The 26125-nt window shown below is 41.8% G+C and overlaps 1 protein-coding gene across 3 annotated transcripts in view; it reads right to left on the bottom strand.

The window, feature by feature from the left end:
* Positions 1-26125, bottom strand: part of LOC125452078 (nucleolar protein 4-like) — a 337333-nt gene that overhangs the window by 269105 nt on the left and 42103 nt on the right. For all 3 annotated transcript variants that reach the window (XM_048530043.2, XM_048530045.2, XM_048530048.2), the window contains exons 3-4: positions 12772-12883; positions 2187-2299 (exon numbers count right to left, since the gene is read on the bottom strand). In XM_048530043.2, the coding sequence (XP_048386000.1) occupies positions 2187-2299; positions 12772-12883 (225 nt within the window). The remainder of the gene's footprint in view (positions 1-2186; positions 2300-12771; positions 12884-26125) is intronic.

Raw genomic sequence — 26125 nt, 5'->3', positions numbered from 1 at the left:
GTGGATGCTGTTTGGTGGAAGCAAAACCAAAGAGAATGGCAGAAATTAACTGCCAAATTTTGTTTAAATGTTCAAATCTGGCAGGTTGACCCAGACTGTTCAAAGCATTTTCTTGAGGAATAAATATCACCTCACAGAGTCATAGAGATATACAGCACAGAAACAGACCCTTCAGTCCAACTCATCCATGCCAACCAAATATCCTAAATAATTCCAGACCCATTCACCAGAAGATCACCCCTCAGCCTCTGATGCTCCAGGGAAAATAGCTCCAACCTATTCAGCCTCTCCCTATAGCTGAAGACCTCCGACCCTGGCAATATCCCCATAAATCTTTTCTGAACCCTTTCAAGTATCACAACATCCTTCCAACTGCAGGAAGACAAGAACTGCACACCAGTATTCCAAAATGGGCCTAACCAATAGCCTGTACAGCCGCCACATCACCTTCCAACTCCTATACTCAATGCACTGTCCAATAAAGGCAAGCAGACCAAAAGCTTTCCTCGTTATCCTGTCTACCCGCAACTCCACTTTCAAGGAACTAAAATCCTGAACTCCGATGTCTCTTTGTTCAACAACACTCCACAGGACTTTACCATTAAGTGTATAAGTCATGCCCTGATTTACCTTTCCAAAACACAGTACCTTACATTTATCTAAATTAAACTCCATCTGTCACTCCTCAGCCCATTGGCCCATCTGATCAAGATCTATTTGAAAAGCAAAATAATATGGATGCTGAATATTTGGAATTTAAAAAAATGCTGGAAAAAGTCAGCAGGTCTGGCAACATCTTTGGAAAAGAAAACAGTTAACGTTTCATGTCCAATTTGATTTTTCTTCAGAATTTACATGAAGCTTTCAGAATTGAAGAAAAGTTCTAAAGAAAAGTCATATTGGACTCAAAACCTGAGATTCAATGAGAGCATCTGACATTGGACAAAGTCATGAGGAGTTATTTCAGGTCATGAATCTTCCTGTCAGGAGGACGATAGCGAGAGGTTGCAAAGAAAAGTAAATGCTCAAAGACACCTGATGCACCATGCAAAGGTCAATTCCCTGAAGATGACAGAGTGCAAGGATCTTTGGAGACTCAAACATTTGCACCCTGGTCCACAATGACTTGATGCCTCAATGCCCTTTGGCTGTCTCTTACTTGCAGCTGGCAAGGTCACTGTTGCCCTGAATTTTTATTCATCTGGATAGCTCCATAGCTCTGGGGAACCACTGCAGATGCAGGTGACATATCACAGTTGGCAGCTAAACAAACCATTAGGCAAATCATGGAAGCTTCTTTCATTATCAGGTACTGCAGCCATTTTGAGACAAAAGAATCATTGCAGGTACAGCAGGCATTGGTATTTGTACCATCGATGAATTCCCTCCTATTCAGGAAACTATCAATTGTACTCATAGAATGATCAAGGCACCAACAAACCAGCCAGTCAGATATTCAAACGGAAAACTCTTCTGCTCAATTAACATCCAGGTGATGCGTTTCCAAAGGAGGCTGTGCTCAGTTCCCAGTCAGTAATCATGATGCCTCTATCCTTCAAGGGTTCTAGGTATTGTATTTTTACAGACCAACATGCAGAAGCTGTTGACATGTAATGTGAGTTAAAGGTTGTCATTTGAAGAGGTGAGTCCTGACACTCATCTGATGCACTACAATCAAAGTCATCAACTAGCACAACCCAAATTGATCAGACCTTTGCGATTCTGAACCCTCTGCAACTGAGCCCAAAAGTACCTGCAAGCCAATCAGGCTGTTGCATATCAAATCACAGTGCATCATTCTTATTGATGCAGCATGGGGTTGAGACACGAAAATGATTTGGACATTGGGTTCCCGGGTCTGATTAAAAATTTAGATTCACATTTCCTTTCTGTGTTTTAAGCAAAATGCATTGTAAGAAACAAAAGGAATATTGCATTCTCAACAACTCACATTATATTATCTGAAGATTAACGTTTGAAGGCTTAATATTTTAACAAATGTGTTAGTGTTGTTGAATAAGTTATCACCAACAGTAAAGTTTGAATCAAACTCTATCCAATAATACGCCCTTAAAATTGCAATAATTTCAACACAAAATATTGTATTTATTCATTTAAACTCTCTAAAGCTATAAATAATTTGTTCTGTGTCATTGCAATATTTATTCTTTTAAAAAGTGCTGTACCTCATCTTGGTGAGAGCTCAGTAACTGCAGCTTCATGTGCTTCATGTAGGCCATCGTTATAGGCATGTTGTAGTCTATCATACCAGTCACCAAAGAAGCAGGTTTTTCATTTTCTGGAAAAGAAAAAATACAAATTTATGTGAAAAAGATATTGAATGCATGTTGTTGTTCCAAGAAAACTCAAAATGGCGATAGATGTTGTGACTACTAATACGATAAGATTGGTATGCATCCACACCAGAAGAGAAAATAAGACTCGATGATAAAATAGAATTATGTTGAAATCAAAATGAAATGATTTCATTTTCCACCACTAAAATAAACAGAAATCAATTTATTTATGGTTCCTTGATGTCTCTATTCACTCCCACATCCCATCATCCTTGAGACCCCGACCAGCTTCAGTTAACTCAAAAGATATCTCTTAATACGCAATATATCCTACCTTAGACATTGCCCTTTATACCCCATGTAACTTTTTGTGGGTTGACAACGCTTCCCACATACCCTTTTCCTACTTCCAACCCTTGTCTATTTTCAATTTACTCTGCATCCTCCTGCAGCCCATTTCAGCATTGATGGTTGTGCATTCACCAGCAAAGTCTTACACTGTATAATTTCTTTCTTAAACAAACCTAAGAACTGGGTGGCATGGTGGCTCGTGGTAAGCACTACTGCCTCATTGTGCCAGAGACCTGGGTTTGATCCCAGCATTAGATGACTGTCTATGTAGAGTTTGCATGTTCTCCCTGTGTCTGCGCAGGTTTCCTCTGGGTGCACTGGTTTCCTCCCACAGTTGAAAGATATACAGCTTAGGTGGATTGGCTAGGCTACATTTCCCCATGTGGTAAATGGATGGTTAGAGGGATAGGGCAGGAGTGTGAGATGCTCTTTGGAGGGTCAGTGTTAGATTTGATAGCCTCTATTTGCACTGTAATATTCTGTGACTGATTATGTTAAAAAAATCATTCAAAGGATGTGAGTATCTCTGTCTAGTCTAATACTTACTGTTCATCCCATACTATCCTTCAGTTGTCAATAGACAATAGACAATAGGTGCAGGAGTAGGCCATTCGGCCCTTCGAGCCAGCACCACCATTCATTATGATCATGGCTGATCATCCACAATCAGAATCCTGCTCCTGCCTAATCCCCATAACCCTTGATTCCACTATCTTTAAGAGCTCTATCTATCTCTTTCTTGAAACTATCCAGAGACTTGGCCTCCACTGCCTTCTGGGGCAGAGCATTCCATATATCCACCACTCTCTGGGTGAAGAAGTTTCTCCTCAACTCTGTTCTAAATAGCCTACCTCTTATTTTTAAACTGTGTCCTCTGGTTCTGGACTCCCCCATCAATGGAAACATACTTCCTGCCTCCAGATTGTCCAATCCCTTAATAATCTTATACGTCTCAATCAGATCCCCTCTCATCCTCCTAAACTCAAGCGTATACAAGCCCAGTCGCTCCAATCTTTCAACATATGATAGTCCCGCCATTCCAAGAATTAACCTCGTGAACCTACGCTGCACTCCCTCAATAGCCAGATTGTCCCTCCTCAAATTTGGAGACCAAAACTGCACACAATACTCCAGGTGCAGTCTCACCAAGGCCCTGTACAGCTGCAGAAGGACCTCTCTGCTCCTATACTCAATTCCTCATGTGATGAAGGCCAGCATGCCTTTAGCTTTCTTCACTGCCTGCTAAACCTGCATGCTTGCTTTCATTAACTGATGTACAAGAACACCCAGATCTCGTTGAACTTCCCCTTTACCTAACTTGACTCCATTTAGATAGATTGTCCTCTTGTGCTGCTATAGTCTTTAAGTGGGCTGAGGTTACACATGTCCACAACAGCCTAACTCAAACTGTTGCAGTCAATCTGATGTAGTTACACTGCAGTGCTGTTTATCAGTCCAGATCAAAGGGTGTAACCTTACAATAAAATTCAGGTTATTTGGGAATGGCTATGGAAAGTGCTTCTTCACACGAAGTGATGTGAAATTCTGGAATATTGTCTCCCAAAAACAATTTTATTGCTTTTTGAAGTTTCTGAAATGCTTTTGCTATCTCTGAATCACTTCTGGAGCCATTTCAGAGGGCAGTTAAAATGTTGGGGTCACACATAGGCTAGACCAGGTAAAAATGGCAGATTTCATTCTCTAAAAGGGCACTAGCAAACCAAGTAAATTTGTACAACAATCAATGATAGCTTCATTATCACCACTAATGAGACTGGCTTTCAATTCTAGATTTAATAATGAATTGGATTTATTGATCAGAAGTAAATTCCACCAGCTGCCGTGGTGGGATTAGAACTTGTGTGTGTGGGAAAATGACTGGCCTAGGACATTGCCTTTATCACACCATTTCCCCGGTAATAGGCTACTTATTCGGAGTCAAACCTTTGGAGTAGCATAGTGGCTCAGTGATTAGCACTGCTACCTCACAGTGCCAGGGACCTGGGTTTAATTCCAGCCTTGGGGACTGTCTGTGTGGAGTTTGCACATTCTGCCCGTGTCTGCATGGGCTTCCAACGGGTGCTCCGGTTTCCTCCCACAGTCCAAAGATATGCAGGGTAGGTGGATTGGCTATGCTAAATTGCCCATAGTGCGCAGGGATGTTTAGGTTAGGTTGGTTAGACAATGGAAATCAGGGGTGGGATAATGGGTCTGGGTGGGATACCCTTTGGAGGGGTGATGTGGGCTTGTTGGGCCAAATGGCCTGTTTCCACACTGTAGGGATTCTACGATTCTCTCAAGTACTATTAGGAGGCAAATACCCAAGATCTGACACAGTGATAGTGAAGAAATAGTGATACAGTTCCATGCCAGGATAATGTTTACCTTGGAGAGAAACTTGCTGGCTGTGATATACCCAAAGAATCTCTTGCTCTTGTCCTTTTCAAGGGTTACAGATTGCAGTTTTAGAAAGTGCTTTCAAAGCAGCACTAGCCAGTTATGGTAATACACCTTGTACATAGTACTATGCATCACTGATAGAGGGAATGAATGTTGAAGGTATTAGATCGGGTGCCAATGAAGTGGGTTGTTTTACTAAGATGGTATAGACCCTTGACTGTTGTTGGAGCTGCTTTCAGATAAGTGCAAAGTATTCCATTACACTCTTGACTTGTGCCTTGTCGATGGTGGACAGGCTTTGGGGGGGCAAGAGTTATTTGCTGCAGGGTTCCCAGCTTCTGATTTACTCATGTAGCTAAAGAACTTATATGACTGGTTCAATTCAGTTCTGATTAATGGTAAGCCCAGGATGTTGATAGTGGGGGATTCAACAATATCACTGTCAGTCAATATCAAGGACAGGTAGGTTACATTCTCTCTTGTTGGAGGCTGTCATGCCTGTCACTTGTGTGACAGGAATTTTATTTAACTTGTATCCTCCATCTCTAAAACCATTATTTCTCCAATTATGTTTTTAGGTAACATCTCTTGATTTTTTGATCCACAAATTGGCATTGATTGTCTTCATATCATTTTTTCAAACTAAGTTAAAAACACTATATAAATGCAGGCTATGCTGTTAGCACAGGTGGTAGGAAGCCACATCCTAAAACTCAGTGTTGGGAAGAAGTATTACATCAAAAATTAAGATAATCAATCACTTAAGTGGTTAGAAAGCAAACTAGCAACTAGAAACAGAATCTATTCGCAATTAATAGATGGAGAAAACAGGTTTTTGCTGTCTACATTTAAATAACAACAAAATCATTCCTTGCTGTTGTTGTTTGAGCAGTGATTGCCAATTCAAACAAAAAAAAAGGCACTAAAGTAATAACTTTTAGATATCTCCCTTAGGAATCATTCTCCCAATTTTTCAGAAGTATTACAATTCCAATAAAAAGATAATATTAGTGGTATGTGTTGTGAAATAATTATCTGTGGACACTAAAAGGGTAGATTTCCTACTTATAAAACCTTATTCTCAAATCTTTTGAATTTTCAATTCCAGTGAGCTGCGGAGGGTGGGTCATGAAGACCAAGTTGATAGATTTTTGATCTCTAAGAGATCTACCGTGGTTATGGGCTGGGGAGGGTGAGCGAGGCGGTGGAGGCAACAGGAAAGTGAAGACTAACACAAGTATCAGATCTACTGAATGTCAAAATGTTCTCCTCCTGCTCTTATTTCTTATGTTTTTATGTTGGGTCAGGACAGAAAATACAACAATCCCTTCCTAATTTTATTCACGCATTTAATTTTTTGATTCCATATCTACAAGACATCAGAGGTAGCTGACAGTAGAGTTAAGGCTAACAGAGCCTTGTGCCAATATTCTGACAATAGCTACCAAACCTATGTTTAAAGAGTTATGTCATGATGGTGTCAGACTACATGGGACTGAGACTTGATGCAAGAAATTGCAAACTCAGCTTCAGTCTACCATGATAGTAGAAACTGCCAAAGCTGGAGAATCTGAGATAACAAGGTGTGAAGCTGGATGAACACAGCAGGCCAAGCAGCATCAGAGGTGCAGGAAAGCTGACGTTTCAGATCTAGACCCTTCTTCACCCTGCTGTGTTCATCCAGCTCTACACCATGTTATCTTCGGTCTACCATGCAATGTGTTTGAAGTTTCAGGCAATAAATACTAATAATTGTTAACCTTGTGCTCAGCCTTGACTTGCCTCAAACTCATAAGCTATTCTTACATACTGCTAAGCATTCTGTTTTAACAGACTACAAAATGTGCAGCACAAAAGAATTATATCTTTTATCCATGAAACACAAAATTTTAGCATGCAAATGTATGACATAATCAAGAAGGCAAATGAAATTTTGGCCTTTAATGCTAGGGGGTTGATACTTGGATTTCACTGACAAGCTTCCATTCAACTGAAGGTCACAAATGACATTAAAATTAGAGGGAGGGGGCCGATGCTTTGGCACAATAAAAGTGAGATATCAGCTCTAGCCACCACTCTTCCTTATTAAACAAAGACGCTTACAGGGGTTTGAATCTTCTTTTTTTAGCAATTGCAGAAGAAACTAAAATTGACTAAGTACACTATGAAAGAAGTTCTGCTGTAGAAATTACAACCTTAAAACCAATAATTGTGTTCCTTTACTTCTGGGCAGACCTCTAATCTCTGTGCATGGCTGTGACTTCTGGAACCAGATGTCAATTCTGCGAATGGCATCAACATGCCGATTGCCATGCGCAGACTCTTAGAACGCTACAGAGACTGGTCATTAGTCAGGAAAAGAGGTCCTGGGTCTTATACTTTTTAATGACAGTGGCAATTCTGCTGAAGTCTCTTATCTCATTGTCATGAAAAAAAGAATGATTCTCCTCAAAGTGATAAAGACATCAAAAGCACATTTATAACACTGAACCTGCCAATAACAAAGAACAACAGTAGGAACAGCAACCACAATCAGTTAAATAAAATCCTTCCTGGGATCAAAACCAGAGTGCTACAGAGAATGAGACTGATATCCTGAATTCCCAGTGCCACAACATAGTACTCACTAGAAATGGATTGGCCCTTAACTGAAGCTACAGGAAATTGAACTAAAAGAAGAGAACTTCTTTCTAATCATTCTTGAGATGTGGGAGTCAAAAGCTGGACCAGCATTTATTGCCCACCCCCAGGTGCCCTTGAGGAGGTGATGGCCAGCTGCCTTCTTGAACTGTTGCAGACTGTTTTTTGCAGACATACCCACAATTTCATTAGGGGGGGAAGTTCCAAGATTTTGACTCAGCAATAGTAAAGCAATGATGATACATTTCCAAGTAGGATGGTGAGTGAGTGGCTTGGAGGGTAATATTCAGGTGGTGATGTTCCAATGTGCCTGCTACCTTTGTCCTTCTAGACACAAATCCAAATTGGGTGAAGCCAATATGAAAAGACAGAGGTTATTAATCTGTACAAACACAGGCTGTAGTATGCGATTAAATTTCAGCAGCAGTCTATAGAAGCATTCACATTTTCTTTTGGTAATTGTAGTGATCACAGGTTTGCCAGTGTTAGGCCATGAGCAATGGCCATTCACAAATTTGAGGAAATCCTAAAATCTAATGTAACAGTATATTAGAAAGGAACTTACGGCAGTTGAATCACAAATGAAAACCAAGAAAATATTAACAGGCAGCAAGTGGGGAAGGAGGTGGGGCAGCACCGTATCAGAAGAGCAGATCCATGATTAGAAAGGGATCTTCAATCACGCACAAAGGGGATTCAGAGCTTTAACATAGATTGTCTTGAGCACGGAAGTTTCAGGTAATGTGGACAGTCCCTCTACTGGCCAAAATCAACTGTATGAATGAGCAAAGAATTTCAAGTTGAGCTTGATTAATTCAAAGAAAATTGACAAACCATGAAAACAGCCTAACAGGTGACTGTTCAACAATGACAACAGCCATCTAGGGAGTAAAAGTCAAGTGCTAATTGGATCAAGCCAATATTAAAAGCTGTGATCAGAGGTTATGAATCTATACAAACATAGACTGATGTCTATGATTGAATCTCAGCAGCAAATTACAGTGGCATTCACATTTTCTTTTAGTAAAGAAGCAGAAGTCTAAGTTATAGAACTTGTGGAATCTTTGAAAAGTTTCTATCTGAGCCTCAAATGGTGCTTAAAAACATAAAAATTAAGCAAGAACTGGAGATGTCTAATTACCTGAAAGAGATTACTGAACTAAGATCCCAGCTGTTAACAATGACTCAGCACTATCAAACCACAGTAAGAGATTCAGACATTAGAAACAGTGCAACAAAAGAAAAAGTACACACTGCACTAATGAGTGTACAAATGTTAACCCCACTTAAAGAGATTGCAAGAGCATTAGACAAAACTGTTGGCTACAGGGAAGATATCTGGAGAAGTACAGGAAGGGTGGCAGGATCATCAGCAGTGCTGTCAAGTAGTACTTGCAAAAGAATGATATGTTTACTGATGTTTAGTTTGTGTTCTGCTGGGCCAATTCAGCATAGAATTGGTCCGAACATGGACAAAACAGCTGAATTTCAGAGATGAAATGTGAATCACTGTCATTGACTGAGCATGACATCAATGATCTTCTCCCCATCATAAGATCAGAAATAGGGACTGTCACAGACGATTACACAATGTTCAGCATCATCCGTAACTTGTTAAATACTGAGGCAGTAAATACCTATATGTAGCATGACCTGTATAACATCCAGACTTCAACTGACAGGTAGAAAATAACATCTGTGCAATACTAATGCCAGACAAATGACTATTTCCAGCAAAAGAAAATCTAACAATTGCCATTTGGTCTTCAATGGAATTATTGTCCATCACTGAAACCCTTACCTTTATTATTCTGAAGGTTACCATTGATCAGGAACTGAACAGGATAAGCAATGTAAGTGCTGTGACCACAAGAATATATCAGAGGCTAGGAATCTTGTGGCAAGTGACTCACCTTTGGATTCCTCAAAGCCTGTCCACCATCTATAAGGCGCAAGAATAAATGCAACTCCAACAGCACTCAACAAGCTGGACACCATCCTAAACAATGTAGTCCACTTTATTGACATCCCATCCACAACCTTAAAAATTCACTCCCTTCACCAACAACATACAGTGGTAGTATCATCATGTGTATTACCTACAAAATGCACTGCAATAACTCAAAGCATGAGAACATCACCATCAGCATGTTCACTTCCACCCTGACTTGGAACTCCATCAACATTCCTTCACTGTTGCTCGGTCAAAATCCTGGGCCTTCTTTCTTCATAGCATTGTGGGTGGGACATTCCAGAAACTGTAGCAGCTCAAGAAGGTAATCCACTACCATTTTCTCAGGTCAGTTACAGATGAGCAATAATTGCTGGTATAGCCAGCAATGCCCACATGCCAAAAATGAATAAAATAAATAAATAAATAAAGGCTGATTTTCCAGTTACGTTCAAATCCCATAAATGGATTTTTAAAAAGACAGTAAATGAAATTTAATGCAGAAAAGTATGAAATAATGCATTTTGGAAAGAAGAAACAAAATGGCAATGCAAACATAATGACACAATTTAAATGGAGTGTGGGACTAGGGAGGCATGTTATACAAACACAGACTTGAAGATGACAGGATGAGATGATAAAGGTTGTTGGAAAGTTTAGCGAATCCTTCAGTTTATACGTTTATAACTTTCTAGGTGCTAGAGACAGGACTAAAGCAAGACAGTTACAGAACACTTTTGTAATAACTCTTGCCAGATTCTTTAGTGTGAACACATGCCTCCATCTCAAAATAGTTGAAGGCTTTTCTGTATGACCAGTAACCTGCAAAGCACCAGATAATGCCAACATGAGGAATGGTCGGTAATCCTTTAAAGTCAGAAGTACTTTTTTTTCCCAACTTGCTAGCCTAGGCCTATAACAGAAGTCCGGGATACCAGCTATGTCTTATTCAGCTACTTTGGTGGGAGTATCTGGCGCAGATTGCCTTGAATGTGTGCTAAGAATTACACCAACAATCAATTTAAGATTATTTGCTGGATTTGCATTCCTGACTAGAAAGTACATCCATTTATGAGCAAGACCCGGTCCTTTGCAAACATAAAAGGATATGTCAAGGCATTGCACCTTTTTGAATTAAACAAAAGCATGGGGAAGCTTGTCCATATCAATACCTTGACCAATAAGAGCTAACTGGCCAACCATTTAGCAACTTTTTCTCATGTACCATAAACTATTGCTTTCTTTGAATCTGTCCCAATGAATACAAGATGAAACATTTCAACACTGCCTTTCTTTGATCAACAGCTCTGTGCCAGACGAATATCATCACTACCAGCCACAGGAGCATATGAGGTCAGAAAATCCACCGGGCAGTGCTAATCACTGGAGCTGCTTTCTGATCAGAAGGAGCGTCTATTAAACCAGCCATCAAGCATTCAGTGAGATGGTGGCCGTTGGAAACAAAGGCAGGGAGACAGCCCTAAGATGCTGCTTGGCCTGCTGTGTTCATCCAGCTCCACACTTTCTTATCTCAGAGACAGTCCTTGATGCTGTCTGCACTTAAGCCAAGATCAAATTCAACACAAAGCTGCTATCTCTCTCTCTCACTGTCTCTCTCTCTGACCCTCCCCCAACATGAGTGCAATGCTCAATAACCAGGGCTACTTTACCAGCCTTCACCCTGTTCCTGGATTCTTAGTCTCTAGCTTCCCAGCCAAAAATCCAACCTTTGTACAGCCGTCTCTTCATGCACACTCAATGTCACTATGTTCATGTGACATAACAACACCACCTAAGCAAATGGCCCAACTGATGCATTCTGCCTTTGGGACATCTGATGCAAGAAGTCACCAAGCCTGTTTGCATGTTTGCAGTTTGCCACTTTGATGGTTACTTTTGTGTTTGGTCTAATCACTTCATTTTTTCAGCAATTATTCTGTACTACTAAAGAACTCTTTGGCTTTATAAGTTTTTATGAAACACAGCCAATTGCAGTTGCTGCACCTTCTTTCTTGATTCACAACACACATCTGTTAATAACCTTTATCCAGCATAATCTTTAATAATCTAAAGGTCAATCCTACCTTAGATTTCGTGCAAAAGTTGCCATCTACACCAATCAGATAGGTCCATTCTAAAACTTGCTGACCAAAGGCAAACTTAAGACAATGGATTCTGACATAAAGAAAGTTAGCAGAAAAAGATCCCAGAAATGACAATTTTCCAACATGTTTAAAGAACGTTCCTTTGAGGTATGAAGCAATATTCACCTATTGCGGAAAACTAACTCTGTTGGCCACAGACAATATTCCTGTGTTTGGACCTAGCACGAGCCTTATTTGCAGCAAACACAGAGAAATCATCAGAGGAAAGAGACAGTGCTGTGGCACAGTGCTGTGGCACAGTTTTTTTTAAAAGGGATGATGTTACTGGTAATGCATTATCTTACTAGCTACCAATGTTACTGTGATTCTATTTGCGGGCAAGGAGGGACTGTTTGTTACCGTAAATATCCTCACAAAAGCAATACTGAAAATACACAAAAATGTATACGCGCTCATCCCAAAATAACTAGGGAAGCACTGTGATACCTACAGATTGATGGAAAGTTCAAAAGCAGATTTTCAGATGTTTTGAGGAGGTGAGAGAAAAGAAAAAACTACATCATTCATATGTTCGGAAAGAAGAGTTGCTCTACACCAATTATTACATACATATTAATTGATACATTTTAACTTTTAGTTTGTATTGTTTTTCTTTCTTCAAAAATCACTACTGAAAAAGCTTTATAAAGGATGTGTAGTTTCCCTGGGATTATTCAACTGCTTTACTATATTTTCACAATCTTGCTGTATTTGAAATGTTCCACTGGTTTTTGGACTACTGTGAAATGGCTGATTTTCAAAATGAAGCACAGTCCATTCCTGAATTTCTCAATTAATCATCTACTTTTCCAGACTAGTCTTTCAGTCAATGAAAATCTGTTAAGTAGAAATTGACATGCTTCTCTAGATATACCTGAGCTCAAAGCATTACAACAAAGCTGTTTTAAATTTAAAAATTTAATTTAAAAATTTATCCAGTCATTCTTAAAATTATTTCACACTGAATTAAGTATCAAAATGTTATTACCTTTATGATCTGCACCATCTGGATTCAAATGCATTCTCTTCTGGCATTCTGAGCAGCTCATTAGAAATCTGGTTACGGCTTCTCGTGGCAAAAAGGCATAGGTCTCTGAAATCTGTAATTCATCATAAAAAGATCATCATGCTCAATTAAATGCATTTCAAAATATTATAGTTTAAAAATTGAGGTTTCTACTTCTACAACATTTCATAATTGTAAATAAAAGAAAGTGTTAACAAATATATGTAAAAACTTTGCTATCCATACAGATAATATAGTTCCCTTACAATCTCAAAAATGGACAAACAGACCACCTAGTATTGATCAAGACACCAGAAATGACAACAGCGAACTCAGGCACGTGAACACTGAAAAGTCCTTCTTATCGTCATCTGAGGACTAAGGTCTAAATTGGGTATGCTAAATAACAGACCATTCAAGCAACAGCCTCACATAATCATGCTCATAAAATCATCATTACCGTTATCTTGGATATGGCAGTCTTCCTTTGCATAGCAGCTGCAGATAGGGATGAGCAATAAATGTTGTCCTCACTAATAACACCACCGCTACTGCATGAATGAGTATTAAAAATCCTTAAAGAATACAGCACAGTTCTGCCTCTGCCCCTTTGCTGTCTGCGATACAAAGACCAGTTTGGACTTTCAGCAGAAATGGCAGGAACAGCTAATTGGATAATTATTGATCTCTTGATCGCCCTTAGAAGCCTTCTGTTGTGCCATGTAACTAAGACCATAGCTTATTCACAGGAAAGTGCCAAAAGCTGTGGGTTACAAACATATATACCCTGTTGATGCCATTGGGTTTCCTGTTCTTCCAGCATCTTTGGGAAATAATAGGTTTCGAACACCTGAAACATTTTTACCTCTACCTAATGCCCAGACCTGTAGACAATCAGCAGGCACATGGACTTCAGTATTAAAACCCCTAATCACCAAGTCTCCTGTAGATTAGAAACCATTTGGAGGTTTTAAACATTTTCAAATGGAGAATTCCTCTCCAACCTGCCACATGTATACTTGCCACCATTTTTATGAGTAGATTTCCTTGTGAGTGAATTCCCCGACACCAAAAGACTAAACACTTAAGCAATATATGCAAATCAGACTCCCAAAATGCAATTATAAGCCTGATTAAAATTTAAACATTGTAACTGTTATGTATGTAGCTGGCTGCCCCTTTAAGGGAGCTGGTCAAGTGACCCAGAGAGCAGTGCTTGGGTCTAGTCTAGAACCAGCTGCGCAGGTGTGAGCATCATCATAAAGTGTTCCTGTTCAAATTTACAATTTCATATCCCAGCATATAATTTCAGGTTCCAAAAAAAAAACCACCATAGCAAGTGGCAACGAAAGTAAGATTTGGCCCATAAATTGTGCGCAAACAACTTTCTTTTTGCGCTGAAGGAGACGTCGCCCAGATTTCGGAAACAACGTAAGGAGACACCAGCGAAGGAAGCAGTCACGAGGGGACTCAGGCCACAGTCAACACTAGGTAAAAAGGTGCTGGGTATCAGGCCAAGAGTGACAGTCATGAGGGGACTTAGGCCAATGACTGAAGAAGAGAATATGCACCCAGGAGCTACTGAAGTCATCGAAGAGCATGATCACGAGGGTACTTGTGCTGCAGGTGATGCTCGGAAGGAATTGTACAATGGCATAGTCAGTGAGGAAGCAGCCAACATGGAGAGCATTCACCAAGGGGTCTTGGGCTGCAAACGCCTACCGTACTCAAGTGGTTGTGGCAGGAAAAGAAAATGGCAGACCAATTTTGTACGATGGGACCATTTGATGAAGAGTCAGAAAATAGAACTTTATACACGGAACACGTTAATTTGTTCTTAAAGGTTAACAAAGTAGTTCAGGATATCATGGTACCTTTTGTTAAAGCACCATTGGGAGCAAGGCCCTTGCTGAAGACCCTTTACACTGAAGGAGACATCGCCCGGTCTCTAAGGAGTCTGATACAACCAGAGAATCCCGCAGAAAAGACATTTCAAGAGCTACGCAAAGTGTTGGGACATTACTTTGCATCCAGGTCACTAATGAGCGCAGAATGTTTCCATTTTTACAAACAGGTACAGCATGAAGGAGAGTCGTTCAGCCAATTCGTGACTGTTTTAAAGAGGTTAGCAAAACAGTGAGAGTTCAGAGGGTTCTGCTGAGATACTTTGTGAGACCTTTTGGTTTGTGACCACCAACACGAAGCCATCTAAGCTACTAACCAGGAAAGACCTGAATTTCATAGGAGCTTTTGCGATTGCTACCTCGATGGAGTCGTCCACCAGCAAAGCAACCCAGTTGGCTGACAACGCCCAGGTGCATCAAGTAATGGAACCTCAGTGAATGAGGTAACAACTGTAAAATGCCACTCATGTGGCAAGCATAGCCCCAAGAGGTCAACATGTTAGACTCAAAGCCCAGTCCTGCAAGTATAAGCAAATGTGTCACATTGCCCAAAATTGCCTTGTACAATCCAAACAAAAGAAGGGGATTTAAAAAAAAACTCCTGAGGACAAGGCATAAGGAATATGCCACTGGCCAGGGAATAGGCAGCGAGTCAGCTAGGTCTGCAGAAGAAGCAGAAGGCCCAGAGTCAGCAGAGTTTTGGTTATACATATTGTCGGTATGGGGTGAAACTGATCAGTTCGAAGTTCTGCACAAAGTAGAGGGGGAGATAATGAAAATGGAAGTAGATACAATACTGGTGAAAGTAGAGTGCACAAAATTAAAACACATAAAGACAGATAAATCCTCAGGTCTGGATCAAATGTATCCCAGAAAATTGTGGGAAGCTAGGGAAATGATTTCTGGGCTCCTAGCAGAGATGTCTGTGTCATCAATAACTACAGGTAGTGTGCCATAAGATTGGAAGGTGGCTAATGTTGTGCCATTTTTTTAAGAAGGCTGCAAGGAAAAGCCAGGGAATTACAGACTGGTGAGCCTAACGTCAGTGGTGGATAAGATATTGGAGAGGATTCTGAGAGATAAGAGTTACATGTATTTAGAAAGGTAAGGACCAATTAGGGATAGGCAGCATTACTCTGTGCTTGGGAAATCATGTCTCACAAATTTGACTGACTTTTTTTGAAGGTTTCCAAGAGGATAGATGAAGGCAGAGCAGTAAACATTGTCTACATAGACTTTAGAAAGGCAATCAAGAAGGTCCTGCATGGTAAACTGGTTAGTAAGGTTAGATCACATTGGATGGACGCTGAGGTAGCCAATTAAATACAAAGTGTTCCTGATGGTGGAAGACAAGCGGATTGGTATTTGGATTGGACATCAGTGACCAGTAGTATACCAAGGATCGGTGCTGTCTACTACTATTTACCATTTATATCAATGGTTTGGATGAGAATATGAGGTGTGGTAAGTAAGTTTGCAGATGACACCAAACTTGATGGACTGTGAAGAGGTTTATCTAAAATTACGAGATCTCAATTAGATGGGCCAATGGACCAAGAACAGGCAGATGGAGTTTAGTTTAGATATGGCAAATTTGGTAAGGCAAACCAGAGCAGGAATTCCACGGCTAATGGGGAGAGTTGTTGAACAAATGGACCTAGGAGTGCAGGTTCATAATTCCTTGAAAGTTGCATCACTGATAGGGTGGTGAAGAAGGTTTTTGAAAAGCTTGCCTTCATTGGTCAGAGCACAATATAGGAGTTGGCATGTTACATTATGGCTGTGAAAGACATTGGTGAGGCACTTTTAGAATACTGCATACAATTCTGCATGCCCTGCTTTAGGAAGAATGCTGTTAAACTGGACAGGGTACAGAAAAAAAATTACAAGAATGTTGCTGCTGGGACTAGAGGATTTGAGTTACAAGGAAAGGCTGCATAGGCTGGGTCTTTTTTCTGTACAGCATCAGAGGGTGATCTTATAGAGGTTTATAAAATCATGAAGGGTCTATAGATAAGGTAAATAGCCAAGGTATTTTTCCAAGGGTAGTGGAGTCCATAACTAGAAGGCATAGGTCTAAGGTGAAAGGGCAAAGATTTAAAAGGGACCTGACGGGTGGTGTGTGCATGGAATGAACTGCCAGAGGGAGTAGTAGAGGCAGGTACAAAATTTAAGCCATTTGGACTGGTACAAGAACAGGAAATATTTAGAGTAACATTGGCCAAATGCAGGCAAATGGGACTAGCTTAATTTAGGCTATTTGGCCGGCATGGATGAGTTGGACTAAAGGGTCTGTTTCTTTGCTGTAAGACACTATAATTGCCACTTACGTTGTAAAAGGCAAATACCTTGCATTATTTGGACATGCCAGGTTACAAAAATTAGGGCTAAACTGAGCCTCTTTAATCAGCTAATAAACTCAAACATGAGTTTGCAAGCGATCCTGGACAAGAAAATAGATGTGTTCAAAGGAACCCTGGGGTAAATGAAAGGGGCTGAAATGAAACTACAGCCAAAGCCAGAGGCTCATCCAAGGAGACTGAAGGCATGCCTGGTACCATAAGCCATATGGCCTAAAATGGAGGCAGATTGGAACAGCTAGTGAATCTGGAAAAGTCAGAACCAGTAACTAGCTGCGAATGGGTCACTCCCACCATTTCAATCTGAAAAACAGATGGCATGGTGAAGGTTTGTGGTGAATTTAGGGTCACAGTCAACCTAGCCCTGAGTGCAGATCAATACCCACTTCCACTCAAGGAAGGCCTATTCAGTGGCTGAGGGGAAAGTAATTTTCAAAAATGAATCTGTTGTAGACCTACCTATAGATGGGGGCAGCAAAGATGTCCCAGCCACCACTGACGATGGTGACACACTGTTGATGATGGGGTCTGTTCCCCTATAAGCCAATTTTTTTTTTGCCACCATGTCAGTGCCAGCTCTATTTCAGAGGGACATGGACGAAATTTTAAGTGGACTGCCTAGAGTCCAGTGTTATCTGTTGACATTTTGATTATTGGATCCCCTAGAGAGAAGCATTTGAAAAATGTAGAAGGAACCCTAAAAAGGTTGCAGGAACACAATCTACAAGTAAAACGGGAGAAATTGAGTTTTTTTTTAGGGACTCCATAGAATCCCTGAGCCATGAAATCAAAAGCGAGGGACTACACATGGTGCCCTAGAAGATTAGAGGCTATTGTAAGGCCCTTAGACCAGAGACTGGATCTCAATTGAAATTGTTCGTAGGACTTGTAAATTATTATGGCAAGTTCATATCTGATGTGGCAACTATGCTAAAACCCTGCATTAGTCAGTGGGAAAAGTGTGGGCATGGAAGTGAGATGGGCTTACTGGGAGGTGAAACAAACCTTAAAAAGGTCAGAAGTGTGAACACAGTTTTTTACCCGGAGTTACCACTACAGTTTGCATATGGTGCCTTACCTTACGGGGTTGGCACTGTACTGCTGCATGTCTTACTGAATGGAGAAGAAAGACCCAACATATTTGCATCAAGGACACTAACAGAGACAGAAGAGAATTATGCTCAAGTTGAAAAAGATGGATTGAGCATCATGTTCGGCATTAACATTTCTTTACTGCTGGTATTTCATGCTGCTGCTAGAGCACAGACCTCTAAACAATATTTTTGGGCCATATATGGGGATACCATCAATGATGGGAAAACATCTGCAGAAATGGGCACTGGCTCTGTCAGCATACTCATGTGGTCAACTACCAACAGGCAGAGAAGTACGGCAATGCAAGTGCCCTGACAAGGCTGCCACTACTGGGAATAAAGACGTTCTCAAAGGAAACTTGACAATTATATAGAGATAATGGGAACTGCAGATGCTGGAGATTCCAAGATAATAAAATGCGAGGCTGGATGAACACAGCAGGCCAAGCAGCATCTCAGGAGCACAAAAGCTGACGTTTCGGGCCTAGACCCTTCATCAGAGAGGGGGATGGGGGGAGGGAACTGGAATAAATAGGGAGAGAGGGGGAGGCGGACCGAAGATGGAGAGTAAAGAAGATAGGTGGAGAGAGTGTAGGTGGGGAGGTAGGGAGGGGATAGGTCAGTCCAGGGAAGACGGACAGGTCAAGGAGGTGGGATGAGGTTAGTAGGTAGCGGGGGGTGCGGCTTGGGGTGGGAGGAAGGGATGGGTGAGAGGAAGAACCGGTTAGGGAGGCAGAGACAGGTTGGACTGGTTTTGGGATGTAGTGGGTGGGGGGGAAGAGCTGGGCTGGTTGTGTGGTGCAGTGGGGGGAGGGGATGAACTGGGCTGGTTTAGGGATGCAATAGGGGAAGGGGAGATTTTGAAACAGGTGAAGTCCACATTGATACCATATGGCTGCAGGGTTCCCAGGCGGAATATGAGTTGCTGTTCCTGCAACCTTCGGGTGGCATCATTGTGGCAGTGCAGGAGGCCCATGATGGACATGTCATCAAGAGAATGGGAGGGGGAGTGGAAATGGTTTGCGACTGGGAGGTGCAGTTGTTTGTTGCGAACTGAGCGGAGGTGTTCTGCAAAGCGGTCCCCAAGCCTCCGCTTGAATCCCCAATGTAGAGGAAGCCGCACCGGGTACAGTGGATGCAGTATACCACATTGGCAGATGTGCAGGTGAACCTCTGCTTGATGTGGAATGTCATCTTGGGGCCTGGGATGGGGGTGAGGGAGGAGGTGTGTGGACAAGTGTAGCATTTCCTGCGGTTGCAGGGGAAGGTGCCGGGTGTGGTGGGGTTGGAGGGCAGTGTGGAGCGAACAAGGGAGTCACGGAGAGAGTGGTCTCTCCGGAAAGCAGACAGGGGAGGGGATGGAAAAATGTCTTGGGTGGTGGGGTCGGATTGTAAATGGCGGAAGTGTCGGAGGATAATACGTTGTATCCGGAGGTTGGTAGGGTGGTGTGTGAGAGCGAGGGGGATCCTCTTGGGGCGGTTGTGGCGGGGGCGGGGTGTGAGGGATGTGTCGCGGGAAATGCGGGAGACGCGGTCAAGGGCGTTCTCGATCACCGTGGGGGGAAAGTTGACAATTATATATTTTCCCAGGATGACAAGATCTCACTGTCAGTGAATCAGGTGCAGCACATGACTCGGAACAATCCAGTTTGGAACCAAGAGGCAGACTTAGTCCTGAGAGGGAAGACCTGTCATAGAAACCACCCAGAATTATACCCTTACCTGTCCAGGAGATGGGAGCTGTCCGTATCGAACTGGTGTTTAATGTAGTGAATGAGCGTTATTATTCATCCCTGTTAAGATGAACGGTGCTGGAACAAGTGTACCAAGAGGCACACCAGCATAGTGCAAATAAAAGAGATTGGCAGGAGCTATTTTTGTGGCCAAATGTTGACTCCAAGATTGAGGACAAAGTGGGATCATGCTTATCCTGCACATTAATAAGAAAGATGCCACTGTTATTGCCCCTTCAGTCATGGGAATGGCCTCCATTATCATTGCAACAAATTCATGGTGATTTTGCAGGACTAGGAGAGGAACAGATGCTACTACTGTCATGATGCCCAATCCAAGTGGTCTGAGATGGTGGTCAAGAATCAATATCAACAGAAACAGTGATAGCCCAACTGGGAATAGCCAAACAAGTCATGTTGACAACAGTTCACAGTTTATGGTTCAAAATTTTGAGGATTATCTGGAATATCATGGAGTCAGACATGCAAGATCAGATCCATATCACCCTGCAATAAATGGCCAGGTAGAGAGATTTGTTGAAACTTTGAAATAGGCCTTAAAGGGGAACGTTTGTTGAGGCTGTGAATCAACAAGTTCTTCAGCACATACAGGAACACATCTCACACAATGACCCTGTGCTCACCATCATCCTTAATGTTCAACCACCAGCTGAGAATCATGTTTGACCTACTGTGGCCAGAAGTGACCAGAGAGGTGGCGGAGCAAAATCAAGAATGACAGATGGTCAGAACAGCGAGGATCTCACAGTTGAGAATATTCCAAAGAGGAAAGGCTGTGTTGGCCTGTAATTATACATCTGGGGAGAAATGGATTGCAGCAGTGTTAGTGGCTCAAACAGGATCATTGCTATATATAGTACAGACATGGGATGAATGGATCTGGAGTAAACACACAAACCAGCTGGTTGCCGCACCCTATCAATGGGAGGGCAACCCTCAGAATACCCAGCTGCTCGAGATAGGACCAGTGGTGTCACCCAAATCATGTGTCTTCGAATCAGGGTTGGCCATACCCAGGAAGGAGCCAACAGCAGTATCACAGGACAACAACAGCCAGAGGGGTTTGTGCCTGCAGAACCACAGGAGCTTTCTGAAGCCCAGGAGACTACACTAGAGAAGGTTTCAAAGATGAAGAGATGGTCTTCGAGGAATTGCCAGTCCCTGAGAGGCTGATCATTTCAATACAGGCTACAGAAAGGTCATTTTCTTGTTATATGTTTCTTTTATATATATATCTGTCTGACAATGTATATATGTTAGCTATAATACCTGTATAATAGTTACGAGTGTCGGATGTATGCATGTTGATAAGGGGACTATGGAAATAACGGTGGAAAGGAATATACATGTAGTTGGGTGTGTGTTGCTCCTTCAAGACAGCTGGTAGGTGATCCAGAGGGTCAGAGATTGGGCCCAGTCTAGAACTGGCTGTGGAGGTGTAAGCATCAATAATACAGTCCTTCTGTTCAGATTTACCATTTGTCTACCTGATGTATTATTCCTAGTTCCAAAGAAAGCACCAATGTAACAATTACATGTTGCCATGACATGGGAAACCTGATAGTATGAGGGAACTGGGAGCTTTCAATTCACGAAGCTAAGTGTCATTTTACTTGTCAGCAAGGATAGCTCTTCCAAGGCCAAAGGAGATGTTTGACCTATCTCCCTACATGTAGATTCCCCTCTCACTCACCGCTTCTTCATGCTCAATTGCGCACTCCCTGTCCTGGTCCAAGTGATGTGGAGAGTTCAAGGATGCCCAGATGTGGCTTGCTGCTGCAGGTTTTCACATTTTCAATGCACTATCCTCTCAATTTTCCCATTTACCCAAGAAAAACAATTATAACAATGTCTTCTGTTAAATTTGGTAGGACACTTGTGTACCTGGTCTGATTCGGCTTTTCCAGCACTGGTCCACTTTCTTACCAATGACACATGGGTTATGGTATCATAGCCTTACTATGCTGGTGTCCCTCCTCTGATAATACAGATACATTACGTAGTAAGATTTCCGCTGATACTACTGTTTAAGGCCAAAGAAAGTAAATAATTTATGGTAAGGAAAAAGGCTTTTATTCATTCACTCATGGGATGTGGACATCACTGACTGGCCAGCATTTTATTGTCCACCCCAATTTTACCCTTGGGAAGGCGGTGGTAAGCTGCCTTCTTGATTGCTACAGTACACATGTTAGGTTGATCCACGAAGTGCTTAGGGAGGGACTTCCAGGATGTTGACCCAGCCCAGCAACAATGAAGAAACTGTGATGTATTTTCAAGTCAGGATGGTGGTGTTCCCATGCATCTGTTACCCTGGGGTTTCTAGATGGAAATGATAAGAACTGCAGTTGCTTAAATCAGGAACTTTCATCTAGAAGGTGCAGTCTGAGGATCTTTGGTGAATTTCTTCAGTGTATCTTGTAGACAGTACACATTGCTGCTACCGAGCATTGGTGGTGGAGTGAGTGGATACTTGTGGATGTTGTGCCAATCAAGCCAACTGCTTTCTCCTGAATGGTGTCAAGCTTCATGACTGCTGTTGGACCTGCAAGTGGGGAATATTCCATCACATGCATGACTTCTGCCTTGTAGATGGTGGTCAGGTTTAGGAAGTCAAGAGTTACTTACAGCAATATTCTTAGCCTCTGACCTGCTCGTAGAGCCACTGTGTTTATGTGACAAGACCAGTTAGGTTTCTGCTCAAAGGTAACACACAGGATGTTGGCAGTGAGATTTCAGTAATGGTTACACCATTGAATATCAAAAGGTAGTGATTAGATTGTCTCTTATTGGAGATGGTCATTACCTTGCATTTGTGTAGCATGAATGTTACTTGTCATTTGTTAGCCCAAGCTTGGATATTGCCCTGACCTTACTGCATGTGAACATGGACTGCGTCAGTATCGGGGGAGTCACAAATGGTGCTGAGCATTTTTCAGTCATCGGCAAACATATGCACTCTGACCTTAAGATGGAGGGTAGATTATTGATGAAGCAACTGAAGATGGTTGGGCCTAGGACACTATGCTGAGGAACACCTGCAGCGATGTCTGGAGCTGAGATGATTGACTTCCAACAATCACAACCATCTTCTGACCAGCAGAGAAATTTAACCCCTGGTACCCACTGATTCTAGTTTTGCTAGGGCTCCTTGATGCCACAATACAGCCTTGATGACAAGGGCATTCACTCTCACCTCACCTCTGTAATTCAGCTATTTTGTCCATATTTGTTCAAGGGGGTAATGAGGTCAGAAGCTCAGCAACCCTGGCAGAACGCAAAACTGGGCATCACTGAGCAGGTTATTGCTGAGCAGATGCTGCTTGATAGCACTGCTGATGACTCCTTCCACCACTTTACAAATCACTGAGAATAGACTGATGGAGCAGTAATTGAAAGGTTGATTTTGTCCTGTTTTTTGGGCAATTTTCCATTTTGTGGGATTGAGATCGAATCCCTCTTAACTGTATACAACTGAGCCACTGCCTCTACTGTCAATAGGGCAGGAGAAAAAGAAGTCTAAAGTACCAAAAGGGGGGAAATTAATTACTAAGTCATTCAAATGCATTTGCAGTACCTTGAAATTATTGTATCCTTTCCACAGCCAGGCATGGCAGGCAAGTGTCACGGGTCAGGAATGACAAGCATCTTTAAGGAACATAAAATAATAAGAATGTCTGCCTTTTCCAGGCTCCTCACAATCAGGTTATCCAAAGCCACTCAGTTGTTTATCACCAATGACCATGATATATCATGGTACCTGCAAAATTATAGTATTCTTCTATAAATATACCATATTTACTTATTTACATGCATTAACCCAACATAAAGCTTCATGTGGAAGGTAATGGATTGCTGAGCTCTACTGCCATTGCACACTTTCCTAAATGCATAATGATATTTGGGTTTCACTATATGCAAAAGTGTTTGTATTTTTTTAAAGTACAAGGCAGACACAATACCAGAGAGTTAAGAAAGATAGCAGCTTGCGTGTCCAGAAATCTAACCTCCTCATAGTGAGTAAGCACCATATCAAATCGTCCAAAGCAAAGCCATAAAAGGCTTCATGATTTGCAACCAAGTGGCACCTTACAATCTCCTTAGAATAGCCCAATGCTTTAAATCAAGAAATTACTTTTTGAAGATATCCACGAAGTGCTGTGAAGGTAAATCTCGCAATAAGCACGTACAGGGCAAATTTTCAAAGAAATTGAAAGGATGATCAATTAAAATAATTATTAATATCAATTGAGAGAAACATGTTGGCCATGACAACTCCCTGATGTACTTCAAGCAATATCATGAGTCTTTTTGCGTCTAACCATATAAGCAGATAGGCCTCTCTTTAATCTTTCACCTCTGGAAATTCTAGTACTCGCTTAGGTACTGAACTAAATTTGCCAACCAAGTTTTTGTTAAGTGACTAATATCTTTTAATTCTGTCATGGTTGGTGAGCACCATCTGGGAAGGCTGGATGCTGCTTATTTCTAATTGTCCATCGTACGTTATTGGGAGTCCACCTGGTAGAAACGGCATTCCAGGATTTTTACTCCATAATCAGCAGAGTACAGCAGAGAAGAATCAGCAATGTAATTCCAAGTTACAATACTGTGTAACTTAGAGGAGAACTTGGAGATGATGCATTCTCAGGTGCATGTTGCCCTTGACCTTCTAGTTGTTGTAGGTAATGGATTTGGAAAGTACTGCAAAAGGATTCTTCCTGAGTTGCTGCAGTATATGGTGTGAATGGCACTTGCTGTTGACACTGTTCACCAATGGCGAAAGACATATTGATCAAGTGAGCTGCTTTTTCCTGAACTGTATTCTTGTATGTTGTTAGAGTTGCCTTTATCCAGCCAAGTGAAGAGAATTGCGTCAAACTCCTGTCTTAAGTCTTGTAAATGGTGGAGAGGCTGTTGGTGATTCTAGAGGTGAGTGACTTGCTTCATAACTCAACCTCTGTACTCTCTGTATTTATCTGGCTAGTTCACTTATGCTACTGGTCAATGGTAACCCATATGATGTTGATGCTAGGAATTTAGCGAGCTAATGAATAGCATAGAATCACAGAATTCCTACAGTGTGGAAACAGGCCATGCAGCCCAACAAGCCAACACCAATCCTCCGAACTGCATCCCACCCAGACTCACCCCACTACTTTATCCCCATAACTCTGCATTTCCTATGGCTAATCCACCTAACCTACACGTCCCTGGACACTAAAGGCAAGTTGCCACGGCCAATCCAGCTAACCAGCACGTCTTTATTTTGTGGGAGGAAACCGAAGCACCCAGGGGAAACCCATGCAGACACAGGAAGAATGTGCAGACTCCACACAGACAGTCACCCAAGGCTGGAATTGAACCCGAGTCCCTAAAACTGTGAGGCAGCAGTGCCAACCACCGAGCCATAGTGCTGCCCCACATGAAGATGGGTCAGATTCTTCTTGCTAGTGATGGTCATTGCCTGGTACTTGTGTGGCATAGAAGTTACTTGCTTTTTATCAGTCCAAACCTGAATGGTTCCCCATGCCTTGCATATTGGCAGAGACTGCTTCAGTAATTGATGGCTCATGAATGGTAATTAGCACAATGCAATCATCAGTAAACATCCCAACTTCCAACCTTATGATAGGCATAACATCATTGATGAAGCAGCTGAAGAGAGTTAGCCTAGAACACCACGCAAGCAACTCCCGTAGCGATGTTCTGGGGTGAAAGGGTTGACATCCAACGACCAGGACTACTTTTCTTTGTGTTAGGTATCATTCCAACCAGTGAAGACATTTTACCCTGATGCGTGTTAAATTCAGTTTAGCTAGCATTTATTGACTCCATATTTGGGGAAATGCAACCTGTCACGGCCAGTCACTCCCAAATCACCTCTTTTCCATGTCAGGAGTTAGGAGTTGAGTAACCTTTACAGTCGCAAACTTAACATCTATAAGCAGGTTACTTCAGTGTAAATACAGCTAAACATCACTACTGTTGAGGCCTTCCACTTTTCTGACACTAGAGAGGAGACTGATGGAACAATATTTGGCCAGATTCAATTTATTCTGCCTTTTGTCAAGAGGGCACACCAGGGCAATTTTCTGTATTATCAATATTTGCAAGTTTCATAATTGTACTGGAAAAGTTTGGCTATCAGTGCCCAAACTACTTCTGAGATGTGGTCAAAGTCCCACATTTTTAGCTATATGCAATTTGATTTCATCACTTTC

This window comes from Stegostoma tigrinum, chromosome 5 (assembly GCF_030684315.1).
Source record: "Stegostoma tigrinum isolate sSteTig4 chromosome 5, sSteTig4.hap1, whole genome shotgun sequence".
Classification (NCBI taxonomy): Eukaryota; Metazoa; Chordata; class Chondrichthyes; order Orectolobiformes; family Stegostomatidae; genus Stegostoma; species Stegostoma tigrinum.
The sequence above is the reverse complement of the archived record's forward strand: the minus strand, read 5'-3'. Positions and strand labels throughout refer to the sequence as shown.